Here is a 22,413-nt window from a genome sequence, read left to right as displayed (position 1 = left end):
GCTGACATCTGGAGCAATGAGCATGCATCAGCTCGCAAAAGGGGAGAACGCAGAGGGAAAGAGAAGTGTCAGGGACAGCACCAGTCTTATAAGGCAGAGAGCTGTTGGAAAGGAAGCAAGAGAGAGGGGGCAAGAAGCAGGCAGAAACCAGGAGAGGTACAGGCCAGAGAAGCCAAGAGAACAAAGTATTGGCTTACCAGAGGTCTCTCTGCTCCTAATTCATTTCCTAATGTCTGGCCATGCTAATGCCTAAAATTCCACTAAGCCCATTGGTTTAACGGTTATACTCACTAGGGCTCAGAAGAGAGGAAACACAGAAAGTCAGGAAAACCTCTGGGCAGGTGAATTTGTCAGGTTTCCTTCTGGATGGGTGGGGTCTGGAATGGCAAAGTGGTGTGGGGGGGGCAGGGGGGGCAGGAAGCGGTCAGGTGTGGTATTTGACATCTCCATAGTGTAAATATTCCTGCTGTGGCCCATCAAACCACCAAAGACTTAATAACTGCCTTGCTAATTCCCTAAAAATTTAGCCATCAGCTTTCATAAGCTGGAATGGGCTGACTCCAGGCAGCACCACCCACGTGCAAATGAGATTGGAGATTGATACAAAGAACCAAGAAGGTAGGTGCAGAGCAAAGACAAGAGTGTGCTGTGCCTCAGTCTGATATGTAGACCATCTTTCCTTCCACAAAGAAGGAAAGGAAGGAGAGATAATCATTCACATTTAGTTATTGTTGCTGTTTAAAATAGATCACATACATGGGAGAAAATGGTAACAGTGGGCCTCCCTCTGACCCAGGCCTTGAGTTCTCTCCTCCATGGACAACTAAAATTCTCAATTATCAGTGTATCCTTCTGAAACTATATTATGTATATGCCCACAGATGGCGTATGTGTGTCCCTTTTCAAAATTAAAATGGTAATGTACTAAGCAACTTACTTTTTTCCTTTAATAATACTTTTTCAGCATTCTTCCAAGAGAAGGTACATAAATGTGTTGTATATCTGTAATGGCTGTGTAGTATGCACTATGATTTATTTAACCAGTTTCCTCAGTGATAAGCACCTAAGTTTTTTCTGTCTTCTCCTGTTACAAACAAATGATGTGATGAATATCTTTTTACATATATAGACCTACATGCACACACATAGGTATCCTGTAAGTGAAATTCCAGGACCAAAGTGTGTAGATACTTTTTATTTCTGATGGGTTTTTCCCTCCTAAGAGGTTTTATGCATTTACACCCACCCCAGGTCATGAGAATGTCTCCCCCCTCCCCAGGCCCCACATTGTTGCGCCCCCCCCGCCCCCCCCCCCCCCCCCCCGTGGTATATGCTCCAAATCTCAGCCGGCATTTGCTAAGTACCCGCTCTGCTCTCACACCTGGGGCAGGCACTCTTCTTTGAGGCAGGTTTATTCCCAGAAGGGGAAACTGAGCCTCATGGAGATCAAGGAATTTTACCACAGGGCAGGTCTCTGTGATAAAATTCCTAGTCTTCCTTCTCTATGTTGTGCCCCCTTCCCCACCAGGCTCCCCGCTGACCATCCAGTGTAGGGAGAGTGTGATGCCCCCCATGGAGCCCAGAAGCTTAGGACACACTGGTAACCCATACTTTTGCTTCCCTATCTTTTCCTTTCTTTCTAGGAGTTTTGCTCAGTTTTGCTTTTAGTAATTTCTTCTACTGAACTAAAAACTGCCCAAATACAAATATAACTGTAGACTCAGCCCAGTTTACAGTTTCTTTCTTGGTGATCCAGTTTCCAGGGGCAGTTTGTGATGTCAAAACAGGGACCACCTGTACTCCAGAATAAGCTTGACTGGTTTTTACTGGAGGACTACAGGCAAATTATTGTCCTTCTGAAAAATGGCCTTTCCCTCTAAACCTGTCACAGATCGAAAGCAGTTTTTTTCCCTTATGTCTTGAAATAATCTACAGTCCCACACATTCCCTCCAGAGTCGCGAAGAGGATGTGCCATGAGACCCCGCCGGTTAGGGTTACACTTGGGGAACAGATGCGTAGGGTTGGTGAAGCCTTTGGCGGGGGATTGCCTTGGGAAAAGAGGAGGTAAAAGTACAGATCACTATGAAACCACGCAGAGGTGGCCGGCTGGGAGGAGGAGAAAAGCGGAGGGAGCGGGAGGAGTGGGAGGCGGGGAGGGAGGGCAGGCGGGCGAGAACGTGACAATCCCCGCGCACTTGGGCGAGCCGAGCCGCGGCAAGACCGCCCGGGAGGCCGGCACGATGCGGGCGGAGGGCGAGGCAGAGGGGCTCCAGACGTTGGGAATAGTGGTGGCGCTATGCTCCTCCCTGAAACTTTTGCACTACCTCGGGCTGATTGACTTGTCAGACGGTAAGCGCACTCTTGAGCTTCCCTATGTTATAGGAACGTGTTTTTCAGCTTCGGTCGTTACGCGTAGTTTAGAGACCGCGCGCAAAGGAGCGCGGAGACCCGAGAGCTTTGGAGGCCTTGGCTGATCCCAGGGGTACCGGAGCTCGCCCTCCTCCGACGCCCCAGTGATGCTCTGGCCGTGGTGCAGAAACCTATGCCTGGAGAGCTGGGGGGACTGGAGCCGTGAGCTCGTCTCTGCCTGCCCTGTGTGCATGTGGGTCCCGGCGGGTCACTAGCTGCGAGAGACCAGCACAAAACACCACAGTCCTGGGGGATCCCTGGGTGGCACAGCGGTTTGGCACCTGCCTTTGGCCCAGGGCGCGATCCTGGAGACCCGGGATTGAGTCCCACGTCGGGCTCCTGGTGCATGGAGCCTGCTTCTCCCTCTGCCTGTGTCTCTGCCTCTATATAACTAATCTATCATCTGTCTATTTATCTATCTATTTATCATCTGTGTCTCTCATGAATAAACTAAAAAAAAAAAAAAAACACCACAGTCCTCTCTCAGAGTGTCTGATAGCTATGTTGTTGATAGAAGCCAATGACTTTTAGAAGTCATTATGTTGTTCAAGAAGTCTGTGGGATGATGGCGGTGCTAAAACTTTTGTAAAATGCTAATCACAGTGCCGGACAATTAGAAGACATACAACAAGAGTCGGTTTCTTTCCCCAGCCCTTCATCCCCAACCCTTATAAGAATCCTTACCCTAAAAGCACCTCATGAGCTGTGACTTTAGCTTCCATTCCTTGGTGAGAAAGTAGTCAAAAATTCGAGTCACCCCCTGCTGTTTATGACTAGGAAGTTAGTGGTTTGATTCCCAAAGTTAAAGGACCTCAAGAAATGAGTATTTTCTTCCTCCTTTTGAGATTTTGTACCAAGTAGGACATAGTTTGTTTACATAATGTCAATCACATAAAATGAGACTCCTGGGAAAATTTCAGTTTCGATGAGCAATGAATTAAACAAAACCAGCCTCCAACAATATATATTCAATGTATATATGATGTGTGTCTGTTGTATATTCTTCCATAATTGGACAGTGTAGACAGAATTTCTTTTCCAAGAGGCATCAGATACCTCCTGTAATGAATGTAATGAAATATATTTGTAGGCAAATTTGTAGACAAAGGACTAGCTGAAGTACCAACCAAAGCTGAGATAGACCAGAGACTGCATACAGGATGATGTGATTGGATGAGCTCCAGACTAGGAGCCAAGATACCTGGTGTCTATCAGTGATCACTCTCTACTTAATCTTGGTCAAGTCACTTTTTATCTGGATCTCGGTTTCCTTATGAGAATATTGATCATTTTCAATCTCTGCTTCATGGGATTCTGGAGCAACCCAAACATTTTCTTGTTCACAGTTTGTGGTGGGGACAGTAAGGCAGACACTGGGCTCTTCCCTGCTTCAATAAAACCAGCTTCCCTTGATCTGCCCTTTATGCCAGACCTGTATGTGAGAGCTTGCTAAGCTTCAGCTACATTTTAGTGAATCCATGATTCTATGATTCCATGAGTGTGTTTCCCTGAGATTTTGGAAGATGAAGCACATTCAGAAAAGTTTTTCTTTCTTGAAAACCACCTTAAGTCTAACAATCTGAAAGAATAGTTCTGTGTGCACATAGGAACTCTTCCAGGCCCTGGGTCCCTTCTTATATGTGCTCCTCTCAACTCTAAACTCAGCCTGCCAGCCCATTACAATTGAGCAAAACCCCTGTTCTCCACCAGATCCCCAAAAGATGTTTCATCCCTGTTCTGAGCTTCAAAGCAGATACCCACCAAGATTACAAATTAAAGTCAGAGAAAGTTCCATAGAAACTTCTTTATAAAGCTAGAGGTGTGGTGGAAAATATTACCCTGTTATTCCTTTCTGTATCCAATCATACCCATCTCTCTTCCCCTGCTTTAGCTTCTGAAGATTATAGCTTTTGATTTTATTACTATAGAAGATATCAGTTACTCATCTAATGTTATAGTAATGAGGGGATTAGGATAAAATGAAGAGAACATATGTTTAAGACCGCCTCCAGGAACCCTCGGTGAAGGAAGGGATTAACATTTATTCAGCACCTACAATGTACCAGGTATAGTGCCAGATGTTCCTATATGTATGAGCTAATGGAAGCCTCAAAATAACACTCTAAGGAAAAAGACTAAATAGAACTGGAAATTAGATATCATTGTTCCTTTTTAAAAGTATTTTTTTTAAGATTTTATTTATCTGAGAGAGAGAGAGAGAGAGAGAGAGCGAGCACCAGGGGGTGGGGGGAGGATGGGCAGAGAGAGATGGGGAAGCAGACACCCCTCTGAGCAGGCAGCCCGACCCCAGGGCCCTGAGATCAGGACCTGAGCTGAAGGCAGATGTTTAACAGACTGAGCCACACAGGTGCCCCTCATTGTTCCTTTTACATAAAGAAGAAGATAGGTTTAGAGAAACTATGTAAAATTTCCAAAAACACAGTAATAGCAGGGTGAAGAAATTTGTCTCTAAAATTTCACCCTCTTTCCTCTATACCAAGTGGCTCAACAAGTAAGATGGGGTCTGTGGTCTGTCATTAAGTCTATACTACACAGGCTGTTATGCCAGAGCCTTTCCCGTATGGTCCAAAATGTCATTTTTAATGTGTATGTGACATCTGAAATTCTGTTCACCCATTTGAATATCAAGAGGAGAATACCACTTCCTATTAAGTACACTGGGACCAGTGTGATCCTGCAATCATCCTCAAGAGAGCAGGAGAGCAATTCTGAAGAGCCTATCAGTAGTCTTCCTTAGGTGCTTCATCTTAATTTTATTTTTCAGTAGTAATTTTAGAATAATACAGATATTGGGCCTAGAATGAAAAGAGCTGCATTCCAATCTTGGATGTGCCATTTATTGATGGCATGATCTTGGGCAAGTCCCTTTTCTTCCTGAGCTTTCACTTTCCTTATTGGTCATAATGGAGACATGAGGATGATGGTTGTATTAATTTCCTAGGACTAGTGTAACAAATTATTTCAAATTGGGTGGCCCCAAAACAACAGAAATTTCTTCTTTCACAGTTCCAGAAGCTAGAAATCCAAAAGCAAGAAGTTGGCCAGGCTGTGCTCCCTTTAAGCCTCTAGAGGGGAATTCCTCCTTGCTTCTTCCCATTTCTGGTAACCCCGGGTGTTCCTGGGCTTGTGGCAGTGTCACTGCATTCTGTCTCCACCTGCACATGGCTATCTTCTCCCTGCGTGCCTTATCTTTACTCCCTCTTCCTGCAAGATATCAGCCATGTTGTATTAGGGCCACCTTAATGACTTCATCTTAACTTGATTCTATCTGCAAATATTCTGTTTCCAAATAAGGTCACATTCACAGGTACTAGAGTTTAGGACTTCAACATATCTTTGTAGATGACCCAATTCATCCTGTTCGAATCTTTATTAACTCCTTTCTTCTCCTGGGTGTAGGATCTATTTGCTGTTTTTTCTCTAGCTCCTTTATGGGTAAGGTTAGCTTTTGTATTTGAGTTCTTTCCAGTTTTTGAATGGATGCTTGTATTGCAATGTATTTCCCCCTTAGGACTGCTTTTGCTGCATCCCAAAGATTTTGAACGGTTGTATCTTCATTCTCATTAGTTTCCATGAATCTTTTTAATTCTTCCTTAATTCCCTGGTTGACCCTTTCATCTTTTAGCAGGATGGTCCTTAATCTCCACGTGTTTGAGGTCCTTCCAAACTTCTTGTTGTGATTTAGTTCTAATTTCAAGGCATTATGGTCTGAGAATATGCAGGGGACGATCCCAATCTTTTGGTATCGGTTCAGACCCGATTTGTGACCCAATATGTGGTCTATTCTGGAGAAAGTTCCATGTGTCATCCTGTAACAATAGTAAGCAATGCTGCATATTGTTGTTGTAGGGATTAAATGAAGTGGCACATGGGGACGGACCAAGCTAATTATCTCTCCCATAAAAGATTAATTCTTCTTCAGCCTTACATCATGCAATAAAATGAATATACTACTCATCACAGAAAAAAGACAAATCCCAGGTTCATCAGGCCTCTTGGGCACTATAATCCTTCCCTTTGGGTTTGGAAGTTGCCAATGAAATTTCCAGAGTAGAAACACTGGGGTGACTTCCCCCCATATGCTGTTTCACAGTGCATGCCTAGGCCTCACTGCCATGACCTGCCAATCAGACTTATCACTCATCCTTCCAAAATGAGGACAGCAGGGGATGCAGAGAGGAGAAGGTTGGGCAGCGGCATGTGGTGACAGACAAGTAATCCCCCCCAGAAAGTTCAGAGACCATTAACAGTGAATTCTCTGCTTCTCTCTCACCTGCTGCTCACTGGGCCAGTCTGAGGCAGCCTTACCCTCACCAGATGGGAGTCCTCTCTTCCCAAAGCATCATGTCTACTGGCGCTGCCACAGTAACTTCAGAAGTAGCTCACTATTCCAGGGCCAGACATTGACTGTAGTGGTGAGGCATATACATCAGTGTTTCTCAGAGTGGATTCTCCTGCTGCCATGTCTTACACCTGTCTTAATATAGAGTTATTTTGCTCTGTGTCTAACCATTGCTTGCTTGTTTACAGAATCGGGAATGTCACAAGCTATGCAAACTACCACCAAAAAAATGATAGCAATAGTAATAACCTCACAAACTCAGGGAAACCATGAGAATCCAGGTGTGTTTATTGGGGTCTTTAAAAAGAGTCAACTTTCTATGCATTCTAAAATGTGTGAAACAGGTAGTATTAACTCCAGAGGTTTGCTGGATCCACTTGATAGCAAAAGATTTGAAATATGTTTTGTATGAGGCCAACTACCCACACATAGCCTGCTTTAATTATTTCTTAATGGACTTAGTGCCTGTATAGTACTTTATAGCCTAGGAAACCATTGTCCATCAAGTGTTGAATCTGGACAGCAGAGAAATCTTGTTATATATGGAGATCTTATATTACTATTGAATTAATTTTATGGCTTTGAAAAACTGAAATTCTGGGGCTTTGACTTTAAGCCACATGGGTAAAAAGTAACAATTTCAGAACTCAATTCAAGTCTTCTGAGTCCCACTACAGAGCCCTTTCTATTGTCCAATGAAGCAAAACTTGTAATTAAACTGTGCCTGGAGCATTGGGAATATCACTGTTTCTGTTCATTGAATGTTTGTATCACTCCTCTTGGTAAAGTACTCATAACCTAATCCAGTTAGGTTTGTCGTGGGCTGAATCATGACCATCCAAAGATATTGTGTCCTAATCTCTAGAACCTATGAATGTCACCTTATAAGACAAAAGGTATTTTGCAGGTTTGATTAAGTTAAGGATCTTGAGATGAGATTATGCTTAATTATATGTATATGTGTATATATATGTGTGTGTGTGTGTATATACATATATGTATATTCATATATATGTATATGCCATCATAAGTCCTATATGTCATCATAAAAGAGAGGCAGGCAGAGATTAGACAGAAGAGTTGAGGGTGAAAGCAAGGATAGGAATGAGGGCTGCAAGGCAAGGAGCGCTGGCAGCCACAAGGAGCTGGAAGAGGTAAGGAAATGGATTCTCCCCAGAGCCTTTAAAAGGACCATGACTTTGCTGACACCTATAGGTATATACCCATACACCTATAGGTATATGAGGTATACCTTCATATACCCTCCCACCACTGAGTAAACAAAAGAACCCAAGTAGATTACTCTTCCACAGCCTTGCCTTTCGAACTACCAAACCTGTTAATTATATTATCTTTTTACATTGCCAAGGTTTAAGATGTTCCAAGAACATACCTCTTTCAAAATAACTAGGAGGAGTTTCCTTAGACCTCTCATCCCCCATGAGAATGACCCTGTCTTCTGCACTGAGTGGGCTCCCAGGTCTGTGTCTAGAATTGTCTATCTTTATGACCAACAGAAGGACATCTGTTTGTCCTGAAAGGTCTCCTATGACATACATGGCACTAACTGAAAGATCCCCTTTTCCAGTCCTTGCAATCTCACAGGGACATCCAGAGCTACCCAGGCCTATAAAGCTAACCCCTCATTCAGCCACACCTTGCAGACCCCCATCCCCTACACCTGATGATAAAATGAGACTCACCTCAGGTCCCACTGTGCTACTGCCCATCTCCTCCCCCAAACACATCCTGCATCTGAGAAAATCTCTTAAAATCCAACACAAAGACACACTAATTTTGCTGGCATAGAATAGCTGGCAGCTTGGAGTCTGTAATAGCAAGCCTAATAAACTTTTAAAATGTCTTTTCCTATCTGAGAAGATAGATTCTGAGAAAAAGTGAGGGATGCATACAAATCAAAGCAACTGCATGTGGCTGGTTTGAGTTTCTTTAGAGAAGAGAACTATCAAAGGTACAACTCACTTGCTTTGTGAAAACATGTTCTCCTATTTATTTACATAATAATTACACAAGTTATACATGAATGAACTCTCATGGTTTGACAATCCCCCACCACAGAAATAAAGTGAAAGCGTTGATAGCCTGCCTAACTGTCCCAGTCCCACATTATCCCCAGGGCTAAGTGCTGTGGTGACACCAGTGCTTAGACTTCTGGTACCAACACAGAAGGATCACAGCCTGGTCTATAGTAAGAAAAGTAAATATAAAATACATTTAAGAAATAAAATGGACCTGCTTAGGGAGTCCATCATATTTTCAACTTCAGCAGAAATAGGAGGAGAAGAAGATGAGAGAAACAGAATAGGAAGGAGAGAAGCAGGGAATAAAGGAAGAAAGAGAGAAGTGGTCAGAAGTGAGAAGAGTGAAGAAGTGGGACTGAGAAAGGGCAGGAGAGAGGGTAGGCAGTAACAGGAAGGAGATTCAGCTCATTTGGAGGCAAGCACTCTGTGGTTCAGTTGGGTGTCCAGTAAGTTCCATCCTATAATCATTCACCTTTAAGAGTCTGCTTAGCTTACTAAGGGCTTACCAACCACTCTCTGTGCTCCAATCTCTTGAGAACATAGGCTGTAAAATAAAGTCCCAGGAGCCCACTTGGCACCTGAGCCATAGCCAGAACACCATCTCCATCTCCCCTGACAAAGCCAGCCCCAGGGAGGAACCCAGCCTTTGTCTCCAGTGCTACAAACCTGGCAGTAAATGGCAAGTCTGTCTCATTATTTCCTCAGACCGGGCATGCGAAGTTTTCTGAGCCAAGAATTCGATGGCACACACATACTCATTTGTTTAATATATTCGGCCTCCTACTCCATTGATCCGATGCCCTGGAAATAAGTAAGCACTGCAGTATTGTTCCTTTATTTCCCTCATGGCAATATTCAAAGATTAAAAAGTCAAAGCTGTCCAAAGATTCCTCCTGTCTGCCTTCACCCTCCCTCCGCATACATGCCCCTCCACCCCATCTTCTCTCTCTCCAGCCCCAGGGCTCTCAATCTGTCTCATGTTTCTCAGGCCCTTCTACCATGATGCCCACCTGGGCTGACTTTCATTGGTTCTCTCCTGACTTCCTGGCTTTTAATCCACCCCCCTCGAAACATACCCTTCTGCACTGACTCATCTTAAACTGCCCCTGAAAAACACACCCCTGCTTAGGCCTTCATTTTGTCCATGAATTTGTGGGTGAAGAGCCCATGTTAAAATCTTTTTTTTTTTTTTTTTAATGATGGTGCTAACATAGTATACTGGCTTTCCACTGTTACCTGCCTTCACATTTGCTTATTTTAAAAACTAGAGAGAGAATAGCTGAGGTGACCTTTCCCCTCACAAGCCACTCTGCCTCCCAAGGGAATCAGTTTTAAGAGACAAGTTGCAGGGTGCCTGGGTGGCTCCGTGGTTGAGCGGTTGAGCGTCTGCCTTTGGCTCAGGTCGTGATCCCAGGATCCCAAGATCAAGTCTCGCATCAAGCTTCCTGCAGAAAGCCTCCTTCTCCCTCTGTGTCTCTCATGAATAAATAAAATCTTAAAGAGAGAGAGAGAAGAGTTGCTCTGGCACCAACAAACACTTGTTGAATGAATGAACAAATGCCTTTAATCCTGACGACTGCTGGGTTCATCACATATTCCTTCTGCCCAGCACAGTGCCCAATACATAGTAGATGCTCAAGAAGTGTTGAATGAATGAATGATGAATGAACAAATAACTAATGAATGACAAGTCCAGAGGTTTACCTTCAAAGCTTCCTCACACCTCAGAATGCATTTGGAGGACCTTCCAACTTCACTAGCAAAGACTCTGTATAGAGTTATTTCCCACTCCCCTCCAGTGGGCCTTTGTTTTCACCCAAAGCCTCCATCTCCAGACCTCTCTATTCCCTGCCTAATACACATTCTAATTATTGACAAGCTGGTTGTTCCCCTCTGGCCTGTCTGGGGATAATCCCTTGATATTTCAGAGAATATTCCAAGAATAGAGCAAGTTCTCTGACTTGACAAACAGATACTCAGTAAAAGCTGGTGAGTGAATGGGCACAAATTAATGGCCATCCCTGCTCATAGCAAAGAAGCTGAGAATGCATTCAGGCCCAACCTGAGACACCCTCATTACTGCTTCTGTGTTGCTGTTGAAAGAACCCCAGGCCCCATGTCAGTTGGCCTGGACTCCAGCCTTAGCCCTGCCCCTCAAGCCCACCCTGTTTCTCTCTGGGTTCACCAGAGCCAACCATAAAAGGGGCAGGTTGAATTAGATCAGTGGTCTCCAAATGCTCAGCTGCAAATTTGCCATATGGGATTTGGGGAAGGAAAAAGCCTTCTCCTGCTCTCCCTCCCTAATCCAGCCTCTGATTATTCTCATCTATTTTACTTAGCCTCCATGCAAAATTGTCTTTAATTGAAGAAGTCCTTGCCTTTATAGGAGCTTGAAAACCACTGATAACATCTAAGATCCATCCAACCTTGAAGTTTTCATGATCTCATGATTCTACTTTATGTAAGAAGATCCATGATGTACTTGCTTTCAAGGTAGACAGAAGGGATACGACCTTGCCGGGGCCACATTTCTCTATAGCACCATCACCGTGACAACCAACCCACAGGATGCCTTATGGGTTCACTGGCCTAAGCCTAACCTCTAGAACACTGCAACCAGCAACAGCCGTAAACACAGAACTAATGAGCAATATATCTGTTCTCACGGCTGCCAGAGTCTAAATAAGTTGAGAGAATGTTGCAAAGCCAAGATGAGATCACCAAGCTTCTGGTACCGAAAAGGTATATTTCATAGGATGTTTATCTGGACAAGACCCTAAAGAGCATGGAAATGATCTGGTGCCTTGGAAATAAACCTGCCATTGGAGTCAGAAGCCATAATTTAAGCCCCACTTCTGCCATTTGCAGACTAATGACTTTGGGCAAGGTACCTAGTTCCCAAGAGACTCAGTTTTCTCATCTGTAAAATAGGGTAATATAACCCACCTTGTAGGATGTTGGGAAGATTAATTAAAATGAATTGTATGAGGGTATTTGGCTCAGTGCTAAGAGTTTATAAGTACAAAAGCCCAAAGGGAGGAAGTGACTTGCCCAAGGTCACACAATGGCATTATCATCACGTTGCCCACAACTCGGCATAGCCATGCTCTTAGAGGATTCTGGTGCCCAGGGGGAGGCAGAGGGGCCCACTAAGCCTTCTACTTAAGTTCCCAGCACTTCAAGGGTGCTGCCCTGGAGGGGGCGCTGAGACACCACCCAAGAGTCTCACTCTCAGGAATTCAATATAGAAAACACATTAAGACCTGTTTACATGGAAGTGCTGTTTATAATTATTGTCCCCTATGGGATATTCCCCTACTGCTTCCTCCAATCCTGTTTTAAACTGCTCTGCTAATAGAGCTTTCCGGGCTTCCCCAGGGAGACATTCACAGATGCTAATAGAGACATAATTCAAAAATTGTTTGATATACATGCCCTCAATTTTCTCCAAGAACCACCTAAGATACCCAAACATGCAATGCACTCATTGGCCAGATGCAATTAAACATGCATGGTATTAAATGTGCAGGCTGCTACTCGGCCAGGTCTGCTTAAGTTGCAGCAGTCCAGCACTTCATCCTAAGATCCTGCCAAGGTCAGGTGCAACAGGAAAGAAGCAAACTGCTGGATGAGAGCCCTGGAGGACCCTTCTTATAGAGTCTGCACTACAAGGCTTTCCAAAGCCTTTTTAGACATGACAAGGAGGCTTTTAAAAAATCCTCCAGGTCTGAAGAAGCAAAGAATCAATGCTGAGCAACTCTGAGAGTAATAACTTCCATCTCTCTGATGTATAAAGAGGAGAAGGAAGGCAGAAAGAAGCTGGGTGCAACTCTACAACATTGCAACATTACATTACAGAAAGATCTGGCTCCAGATCCCAGAACAAGTGCTTACTCTGCGGGACCCTGGGAGAGTCACATAAACTTTCTGAGATTTAGCTTATCCAATGGCAAACTGGGGATTCTAAGAGCACCTCCCAGGATCTCTGGAAAGATAAAAGGAAATTAACAAATGAAAAGCACTTAGCGTATCTTCACATAGTAGGAATTCATTAAACTTCTTTTATATAAATCATTTTCCTAAAATCTGAATATGGAAAGCATGGACATGCTTATATGCTTGTTAAACAAATACATGAATGTTGAGAAAATTTTAAATATGCTAAAATTAGAAGATCAAGAGAAGTAATCTAGGACTGATTAAAAAGAACTCTGACTTACCCAAAAATAATACATTTAGTAAACCTTGGTATCTCAAGAGAAAATTAATATAAATTGAAAATGGCATAGGTTCAAGGTGACTTTAGAGATGTTTCTGAAGACTAGATCCATAATTAATTAATAAACTAAAAATATAAAGAACTGGCAAGGCTAGAAACCCAATGTCCCTGTTCATCCCCCCTTTCTCCTACAGAAGGAATTGCACCCCAGAGATGGAAATGTCCAGCCCAGGAAAGAACACCGAACCAGGGGTTTGAGGGATGTTGTTCAGTGCTCTTTGCCCTGAGAATGGGCCAGCCCTCCTACACATTGTCCCTTAAAGATAGTGCCAGACTGACACCCAGGCAAAGTGACCCAGAGCTCAGTTTACCACCCTCCCCTCCTCACACAGAAATGGACAGGAGGGGAAAGGACAGGGGCCACACCTACTGCACACCTACTAACTTCACACTTCTGGGTATCCATCTAAATCCTCAGGAAGACCCTAAGAAGTAAGTGTCCTTCATGTACAAGAAAATGCCTTTGGGTAGACAACACAATTGTGGAAGCCACACAAGTGTGTGACAGGTATGGGATTCAAGCCACACTCCCTGGGCCCAGCATCCAACCCTTTCCACCTCTCCAACATGACAGATGCAAACATCTGACCTCAGAAGGCTTATAATCAACATGGCCCGATTGGAATTGACATAACTGAGCTTCAGTCAAACTATACATGTGGGGATTTTTCAATCAAATAAAGATTGGAAAGAGCCCCTACGCTCTCCTGTCATATAATGTGGGCTGCAATCACTATGGCAGGCACTCTTTGCAGTTTGCCTGGGAGGGGATTAGCAAGCATGTAGGGGCCTTCGGTAGGACAGGCAGCAGAGAGGGGGGAAGAGCAGCAGAAAACTGAACATAGTGCTCCCCACGGTTTTCACCTTCACCTGTGCAGCCCTTTCCAGAAAGTAGGGGTAGAGGCTCCCCCGTTTGTCCCAGAGGAAAGCCTTGAACTCTTAGGGCAGATCTGAGAAGCACAAATGAGAAGCCTGACCTGGCCCCTGTGGGTTGACAGATACGGTTGCTCCTGCATGGGGAAAGGGTGAAGTCTCTCAGCCTGAGACCTTCATTTATCTTCAGGACAATTTTAATTGGAAACCTCGCCTCGCTGCTGCCCACTTTTTCAGAAGTAATTAGAATGCTAATCTATAAGAAAGATGTCTATTAAAAATAAATTAATAATATATAATACATTTTGGCTTACAATTTTGAATAATATGGCCATCCCGTCTTAAAATAAAAATTCATATATTTTTAATAAGCCTGAGACATGTTTCCCAATGAACCACAGATGGTTCATTTTTATTATCCTATAAAGAGATATTATGGGTAAATGTGTTTTAAAAATGGCAAAACAGAACCTCAGAGCTGCTCTCTTTTGGAGATCTCCAAGCACTTCCTAAGCATCTGGGCTCCCTCCTGTCATCATGGAGACAGACACCATTGATCCCCTGACCTTCATCCCTAATCAGACAGAACCAGTGAGGCAAAATCAAAACCAGACACAGTTCAAATTCCAACTTTGTTACTTGATGACTAATAACCAAGCCATAATGACCTAGAAAATGGATATTTATAAAATAAATCCTTGTGAGGTAATTTAAAGAGTATATAAAGCAGGGTATGAAATGCATTGGACAAAAAAAAAAAAAAAAGAAATGCATTGGACATAGTAACTCGCACTGAGAAGCTCTCTTTAAAAGTCCCTTCCTCTCCCTCAATGTCTAGAATCATGATGAACATCTGAAGCTATTACACCTATGTGCCCAAGCACATAGCCTGCCATTGTACCTACAAAGAGGGTAAATATGTTCTGTCCATTTGACAAACATCCGTGAACCCTACCGCAAAAAGCTATTGAGTTCGGAGAACAAATAATTTGTACTATCCTAAGAAGGTGAAATGTGTAGAAGACAAGGGGCGGGTAACTGGCTCTTCTCCCAGCACTGATCGTCAACTTATTGACTTAGAATTTAGCGGAAGGTAAGTCAGTATTAATCAAAACCATCCCTATAACAGCCACATTGCTGGGGCCAGGGGACAGAGGGAAGTGTGCCAAAGTTCCCTCCCAGATGTCCCCACTGCACAACCCAGTTCCACTAGCCACCCAATTGCTCAAGCCTGGAAAATCTTCCTTGTCATCTCCTGATCCCTTTCTTTCAAGCTTCCCCTCCCCTACATCAGCAGGTCTTGTGGATTCTGTCTGCTGGAGAGACTGGAAATATGGTTTCACTCATATGGGGAATATAAAAGATAGTGAAAGGGATTATAGGGGAAAGGAGGGAAAATGAGTGGGAAATATCAGTGAGGGTGACAGAACATGAGAGACTCCTAACTCTGGGAAATGAACAAGGGGTAGTGGAAGGGGAGGTGGGCGGGGGATGGGGGTGACTGGGTGACAGGCACTGAGGGAGGTACTTGGTGGGATGAGCATTGGGTGTTATACTATATGTTGGCAAATCAAACTCCAATAAAAAAAAAAAACATTAAAAAAAATTTTTTTTAATTTGCCCTTGATCTGTTTCCTTCAAAGTTAACATCATCTCTCATCCAGTCGCAACTCTCTCCTGGCAGTCTTTCTGCATCTACTAAGAACAAAACAAAAAACTAAGAACAAAACAATAACAAAAACCTCTTAATCAAACTATAGTAGGCATCAGAACCCAAGTAACCAATATCTAGATTTCTTTTTTAATTGGAGGAAAACCATTACAGCATCCCAGAAGCCCTCTATTCCCTCCTTTCTGGTCACAAGTTCCCCAAGATAACTGCTCCCCTGACTTATAGCAGCATGGGTAGATTTTTCGATTTTCCCCCCATACTGTTGGATGGTGCTGTCATTAATTCATTTGCATCACTGTGCAGCATTTCATTTTGTCAGTGTGTTAACAATTTGTTGATTATAATGTTAATGGATGCTTGGGTGGTTTTCGACTTTGGGGCAGTTATAAACTTGATACCCCTGATTCCCATTGCTTTAATGATAAAAACTCTAAATTGACTGGTCTGACCAATAATTACCTTCTTACCTGACACTTGTCATTCTGCTCCAGCACTTGCCCTCTGCTTAACTTCCTCAAAAGGCCAAATTCATTCTCATTTTCTCATCTGGGCACATGCTGTTCCTGCTCCCTGAAACTCTTCCTGCTATGCTTTCTCCTCTTTATACTGCAGCTCCCATGTGCACAGACTCTCCCTCCCTGTAACTCAAATCAGGATCCTTCTGGTTTTTCTTCTTCACACTGCCCCCACTCTTTTTGTCAGGGTTCTTAAAAGGATTCATAATTGCATATTCATGTGTGTGATTATTTAGTTAACGTGTGGGTCCCACTGAACAGAGGAGTTGCCTGACTTACTTGTGTTTGCATTGCTGGCACCCGGAACAGAACCTGGCACAGAACAGGAGCTCAACACATATTTGTTAGGTGAGTGAATGAACTCACCATCCCATCAAGGTGCCCATGGTCAAGGGAGACAGAAAGGCCTCTGTATGATGATGTGGGGTGGTGGGTGCTACAGGAGAGAGATCTTGCCATACAGATGCTATCTGGGAAAGAGTACAAAGCTTCCATTTCAGAGGAAGTAGCCCTTGAGGTGACATATTATAGAAGACTGTACAGTTGCAGTAGGTACCATTCACACTAAATGGTGCCCTCTGAGAGAGTGCAGCACAGGGGGATAGATTTGAGGGAAACACAAGAAATAACCCAGCACAAAGGGAAGGAAATCAGATGCGAGATGGAGCAGGAGCATATGCAAAAGTATGAAAGCATCACTTAGAAAGTCTGGTTGGGAAATAGCAGTTCTTCTTGAGAGTGAGTATATGGGGAGCGTGGTGTGGCTGGGAGAGAAGACCCTGAAAGCAAAGCAGGAAGCAGATCATAAAAGACCTTGAAGGCCTTATTAAGGAGCATGGCCTTCCTCCTGCAGGCAGTGGGGAGCCACTGAAGGCTTTAAAGCAAAGGACATATTCAGATGTATTTCCTTTGAACATCTTGTTTTCTCCTTCCCCAGAACCTCCAGACAAGAGGTTCCTGAAAAGCTCCCCCCATCTTCCTTCTGCAGTTAGGATGTCTCTCTCTCTCTCTCTCTCTCTCTCTCTCTCTCTCTTTCAGATTTCAGGCTTACCTTCACTCCCTCAGGGAAGCGTCCCCTGACTACCTTCCCTGCACCGGAGCCTCCCCACCACTCCAGCCCTTAACACCAAACAGTTCCCATTTACCGCACTCCTCACAGTTACAATTTTACACATGTGTCTGTGATTCCTAGGTTAAGTCCCTCATGCACCAAACTGTAACCCTACTGTGGACAAGAACCATGCCTGTCTTTGCTTACCCTTGGAATCACACTGCCTTTCAAGTGCCTGGCACATACTGGGTACGCCACAGTTAAGTGCTCTATGAATGACTGTTTTACAAAGAACCTTCCACCTATTCATGCAGAGAACCCATTCGTAGAGTTGAGGCAACAGGCTGGAGGCTGAAGCTTTCTGGTAGTCTTGGGGAGAGATGCTGAGTACATAGCATTGAGTCCAAGGAATGTTCCTGCCCAGTGCTCCAGCGGAAATCTCAAAGTAGGCATTTTGAACCTCTGCCTAACTGCAAAACCAAACTCTAGCGACTGTATTTTATTTTCTGTTTTTCTGGATACTCTGGGATTTGGGACCTTGATCCTAGAGAGACTGCCTCTCCCAGAGCTGGTTAATTTCTAGGGATAGCAAATGACTCCCTTGCAAGTGTGCCTTTGGTACACAAACAAACAAATCCAGAGCCCACACCCAACCATCTCTTTTAGCTAGCTCTCACACACCAAGTCAGTATTCCCTCTGCCCTAAACTACCACGGGACCAGGTACCAGACAGGTGAAAACCCTCCTACAGCCTAGAGGTGGCCAAGATTCTTCCAACTTTCCAATCCCAGCATACCTATCCTGCCTTGCCCATTCCTTCCCACAAAAACCCCAGTAAAGGCTCTGGGCCATCCTCTCCCCTCATCCCTGTCTGCCTTCTGACCGACTCCAGTGCTTCCCTGTGTGTCCCTGTATGGTGTGTCATAACTCCTATTTCTAGGGATCTGTGAGTATAAACTTCTTCTCTCATGACAGTCATTTCCCTGTCTGCATTTCCTACTGTACCTGATTAAAACAAATCCCAGGTACACATTTTAACATAAAAAGCCTTTAATGTATTCAGGTGTCCCAGGGTCCTAACTCCTCAAAGATGAAACTGTGTGGTGAAGGTCTTTCTAATCCTCATGGCTCTCAATGTGGTATCTCAGAAGACACTCATGAATGTCTGCAGATAATGAACAGGAAGCTCTCTGGCACCCTCATCTCCTGAGAATCTGCTTTCACTCCCGGAATCAGGCCCAGGCGTGGAGCTTTTCCAATGGCCTTGGGACCAACCAGTTTTACAAATTATCAACATCTCCCCATTAGCTGTTGCAATATTAAATTGTGTGACTGGAAATGAATGAATAATCCCACAGGCAAGTGAGAGAGACCAAGCAGTGGGGATTTAATAACAAGTCCTGCCCTCTTTCCAAGCAGAAGGTCTTCCTAATTAAATATTAAAAATCTATCCACACAGCTCCAGCAAAAAATTGCTTTTTCAGCAGCATCACTTTGAGACATTTCCTCAAAAGACCCAAGTGCTGTGGGAATGTCCTCTTGGGGCCCCAGATGATGGAAAGGAACCACCAGCGACAAGTACTGCTGGGTGTCTTATCACATGGGTAAGATCACATCCAAGTGGCAAAGTTGGCATTTCAATCTAATTCAGTGTGGTTACGAACTGATACAACATAACAGCAGTTCAGAACATAGTTTCAGTATCAAGCAGACCTGAATTTGAGTCCTGGGTCTGCCATTTGCTAACTGTGTGGCCTTGGGTGGATAACCTCACATCCCTAAGTCTCAGCTTCTTTGTCTTTAAGCAGTGTGGAGCTCACAGGGTTTGGGGAGGGTTCTGTGAGATAATGTACATGAAGCACTAGATGCAGGCCTGGTAACTAGGAAATGCTTCTGAAATGTCAGCTACTGTTCTGATCAATCTGAAGACTCCCCCCAACATTCCCTCTGCCCCCCAGTGTCCCAGAAAGGCCTCCATCAGAACGAAGGGCATCCTGTCCAACCCACGGCCTCTAGCCAGGTGTGTCTTTTTTTTTCCTCACAGGTTAAGGAGTTATTAGGAGCTGTTTCATATCTAGGGATATACTCCCTGCCAGTTGCACTTCCGTTTATTACCTCATTTAACTCTCACAAGAGTCCTGCAAAGTAGGGATTATTCCCACCATCTCCCAGTGTTGAAACTGAGTTGAAAAACATAATGTGTTACCAAGGCTACAAGCCAGAAGCACTCCACCCTCACCTCTGGGTAGCTTCCTGGGCTCCTCCTCAGAGAAAGGGCCCCAGGATCTGGGCCCCACCCTACCCCCAGTCAGGGCTTCTGAGGTGCTCCCCATCTGTTCTTTAAGTCAATCGAAAAATAACCTTTTGGATTTCGTATTAGAAATCCTATACCTACTTATTGCAGAAAGTTTAGAAAATATACATAAGCAAAAAGAATATAACAAATCTTAACCCTAACCCTAATCCTAATAGCCATCCATAACTCCAACCCTCAATAATAACTAAAATTTTTATGTATGGTATCTTTGAGATGGCAGATAGATATTTCCTGTTTCACAAAGCCTGCTTTTTTTCCACTTCCAGGAATATAATCTTAAATGCATATAGGATTTCCCACATTCCCTAATCCTAGCCCCATGGCTTTCTACCTGCCTAGGCTTTGCTTTAGTTATTATTGCACCTCTTTTGCATATTTAACCTCTCCCTTTTAATTACAACTACCAGGACCTGCTTCTCCCACAGGGTATGGGTAACTAAAGTAAGAATAAAGGAGGAAGTTGCTTATGAGCTAGAAGTCTAGCAGTCCTGGGAGATTTTCTCCAGCATTCTAGTATTCCTGATGCCATGGAGTCAGATCTCCAGTCACGCCTGACTGGCCTTTGGCATTCTAAACAGGAATTACCAGGCCCCTTGGCATTCCAGCAGAAACTTCAAATATCTCAAATTGTGGATTTCATTAACTGATAGGAAGAAACAGACTTTCTTTCCTGTCAACCACTTGCAGGGAACTAGGACCCAGCCTAAGGTCTCAGGCCTATTTGATTAATGGAGGCTCTCCATCGCAGTGAGCTAGCAAGGAGAGGAAGGGCACAAAGCCATGAGGCAAAGAATTCACCCTGCAAAGCCATTCTCCGTGAGGTCCTCACAGGTCAGAGGGGCCAAAGACATCTCTGTTCTCTTATGATTAGTATTAGCTCTCATTGGGTGATTAATGTTATAACTCCTAACTCTCCACTGGCTTCTCAAAACAATAAAGCCTTCTGTACTGTGCTGTTTGCCACCCTCAAAAACTATTAACATGGACCCCAAAACCCAGCACAATACAGTCCATAACCACCTTACACTCCTCTGTCCCTTGTTCACCATGTCCCTGACTCCAGACAAGACACCTTCTCTCATGCCCTGGAGCAGGCTCTCTCCTTGGGAGTCCTTGGAGAGGCTGCTCCCTCCCTCACTCTGCACATGGCCATCCCCTTCTTGTCCTTGGCTCAGCATTTGGACTGCCACAGAGGAGTCCAGTGGTGACAGCTAGGTCTGCCTGTTAAGTCCACAAGGCATCCCTCCATTGCACATTGCACTTCACTTAAAAATTTTTTTAATTATATTTATTTATCCATGAGAGACACACAGAGAGAGGCAGAGACACGGGCAGAGGGAGAAGCAGGCTCCATGTAGGGAGCCCGACATGGGACTTGATCCCGGGTCTCCAGGATCACGCCTCAGGCCGAAGGCAGCACTAAACTGCTGAGCCACCAAGGCATCCTCCCAAATTTTTTATTTGCTATCTGCCTGCACCCAAGGACACACACAGCACCCCTGTTCTTATTTGATTTGATTGGCTAGGACTGGCCACATGATCACACCTAACTTCAGAGGGGCTGGAAGTATAGGCAAACATGCACATGAAAGGAGGAGAACCAGGAGTAATTGGTGATGAGCACTAATGATCACCACAATGTCATGTTTTGTTTGAAAAAAAAATTATTCCATAAAAACAATATCACAACAAACATAACTAATACCAAACGCAGTAGACCAGACTTCTGGGACCATCTTCACAATGAAACAAACAGCATCTACTTACCCCCTCGAAATGTCATGTTTTTAACCACAATATTAAAATTATCAAAACAACCCATACAACATAGCTTTAAACATATTTCAAACCCTAATGAGCTATAAGGTGAAAAGGAAAATGTGCCTCCTTGCCCAGTCTCCCCACCCCATAATCCTGTATAAGTGACGATTATAGACAAAGTATTTCAGGATTTGAGATGCCAGTGGGGAGGACTAGGAAGGCTTCACAGAAAGGCATGACTAGAAGCTGTTTGGGTTTCTTAAATGTGAGATTTAATTTTCAAAGACTCCTATGATCCAACTTAAGCTTTATGGCTTTGAGACTCATATGATGAGAAAAACCGCTGTCTCACAGCAGGGAATTTAGAAGGGTTAGGAATTCCAAGCCAGAGCTCCACTCTGGAAAGTTCCATCAAAGCATCACTCCAGGCTTAGTGGTTGCCACCCACCACTCCACAGATTACAAAGCTTCAGAGTCCTGTGACCCACTAATGGATTCACAAACTAACTCAGCTAATTAATCCTTGTGCATGCATCCTCTTAAACTGCAAAAGCCTTTTCCTGGAGCTGGCCACCCTGGCTAACAGAGTATCATGTGGGCTTTCCAGAGCTGCACCCTGCTTAGCCAAGCAGAGACACTCATTAGGAAACTCAGCCCCCACTCACCCCACCACGTGAGGAGAGGATTTAATTAAATGCCTTCAACGTGCCAGGTACTTCCTCTGCAGTGGTTCCTTTGATCCTAACAGACTGGGAAGATGGATGCTGTTGTGCCCATTTTACCATTGAGAGGACTGAGTCTTGCAGACTGGAAGTGACTTGCTCAGGCTCACCAGCTATTGAGCTGCAGAGCTGGGATTCAAGCCTGACTATTTTGATTACAAAGCTCACCATTACTCCCCTTCTGCTGATGCTCAATTCAGCTACCTACCACCTTTTTCAATGATCCTGTAGAAACTGATGCCTCCCCTGACCCATTTCTCTCTAGTCCTGGAACCCTGCTTCGTTTTCATTCACAACGCACATCACCACCTCTGTTCACTGCTTTGTTCACCACCTTTTGTTCACTGCTTTGTCACCAATGCCTGTAAGAGTGGCTGGCACCTCGTAGGCACTCAGTGATTATTTGTT

The 22,413-nt window shown here is 44.1% G+C and overlaps 1 protein-coding gene across 5 annotated transcripts in view; it reads left to right on the top strand.

Moving 5' to 3' along the window:
* The window catches only part of KCNIP1 (potassium voltage-gated channel interacting protein 1), a 345,209-nt gene that overhangs the window by 294,892 nt on the left and 27,904 nt on the right, over positions 1 to 22,413 (top strand). Inside the window, exon 1 of one of the 5 annotated variants that reach the window (XR_004814985.2) lies at positions 2,219 to 2,350. The exons of 3 other annotated variants lie outside the window; for them this stretch is intronic. Coding sequence is in view for 1 of the 2 variants with exons in the window: in XM_025434120.3 (XP_025289905.1) it covers positions 2,242 to 2,350 (109 nt within the window). In the remaining variant the exon portion in view is untranslated. Of the gene's footprint in view, positions 1 to 2,218; positions 2,351 to 22,413 lie in introns of those variants that run through there. One more of the 5 variants, XM_025434120.3, reaches the window with a different exon arrangement.

Source organism: Canis lupus, chromosome 4 (assembly GCF_003254725.2).
Source record: "Canis lupus dingo isolate Sandy chromosome 4, ASM325472v2, whole genome shotgun sequence".
Classification (NCBI taxonomy): Eukaryota; Metazoa; Chordata; class Mammalia; order Carnivora; family Canidae; genus Canis; species Canis lupus.
This window is presented reverse-complemented; position numbering and strand designations above follow the sequence as displayed.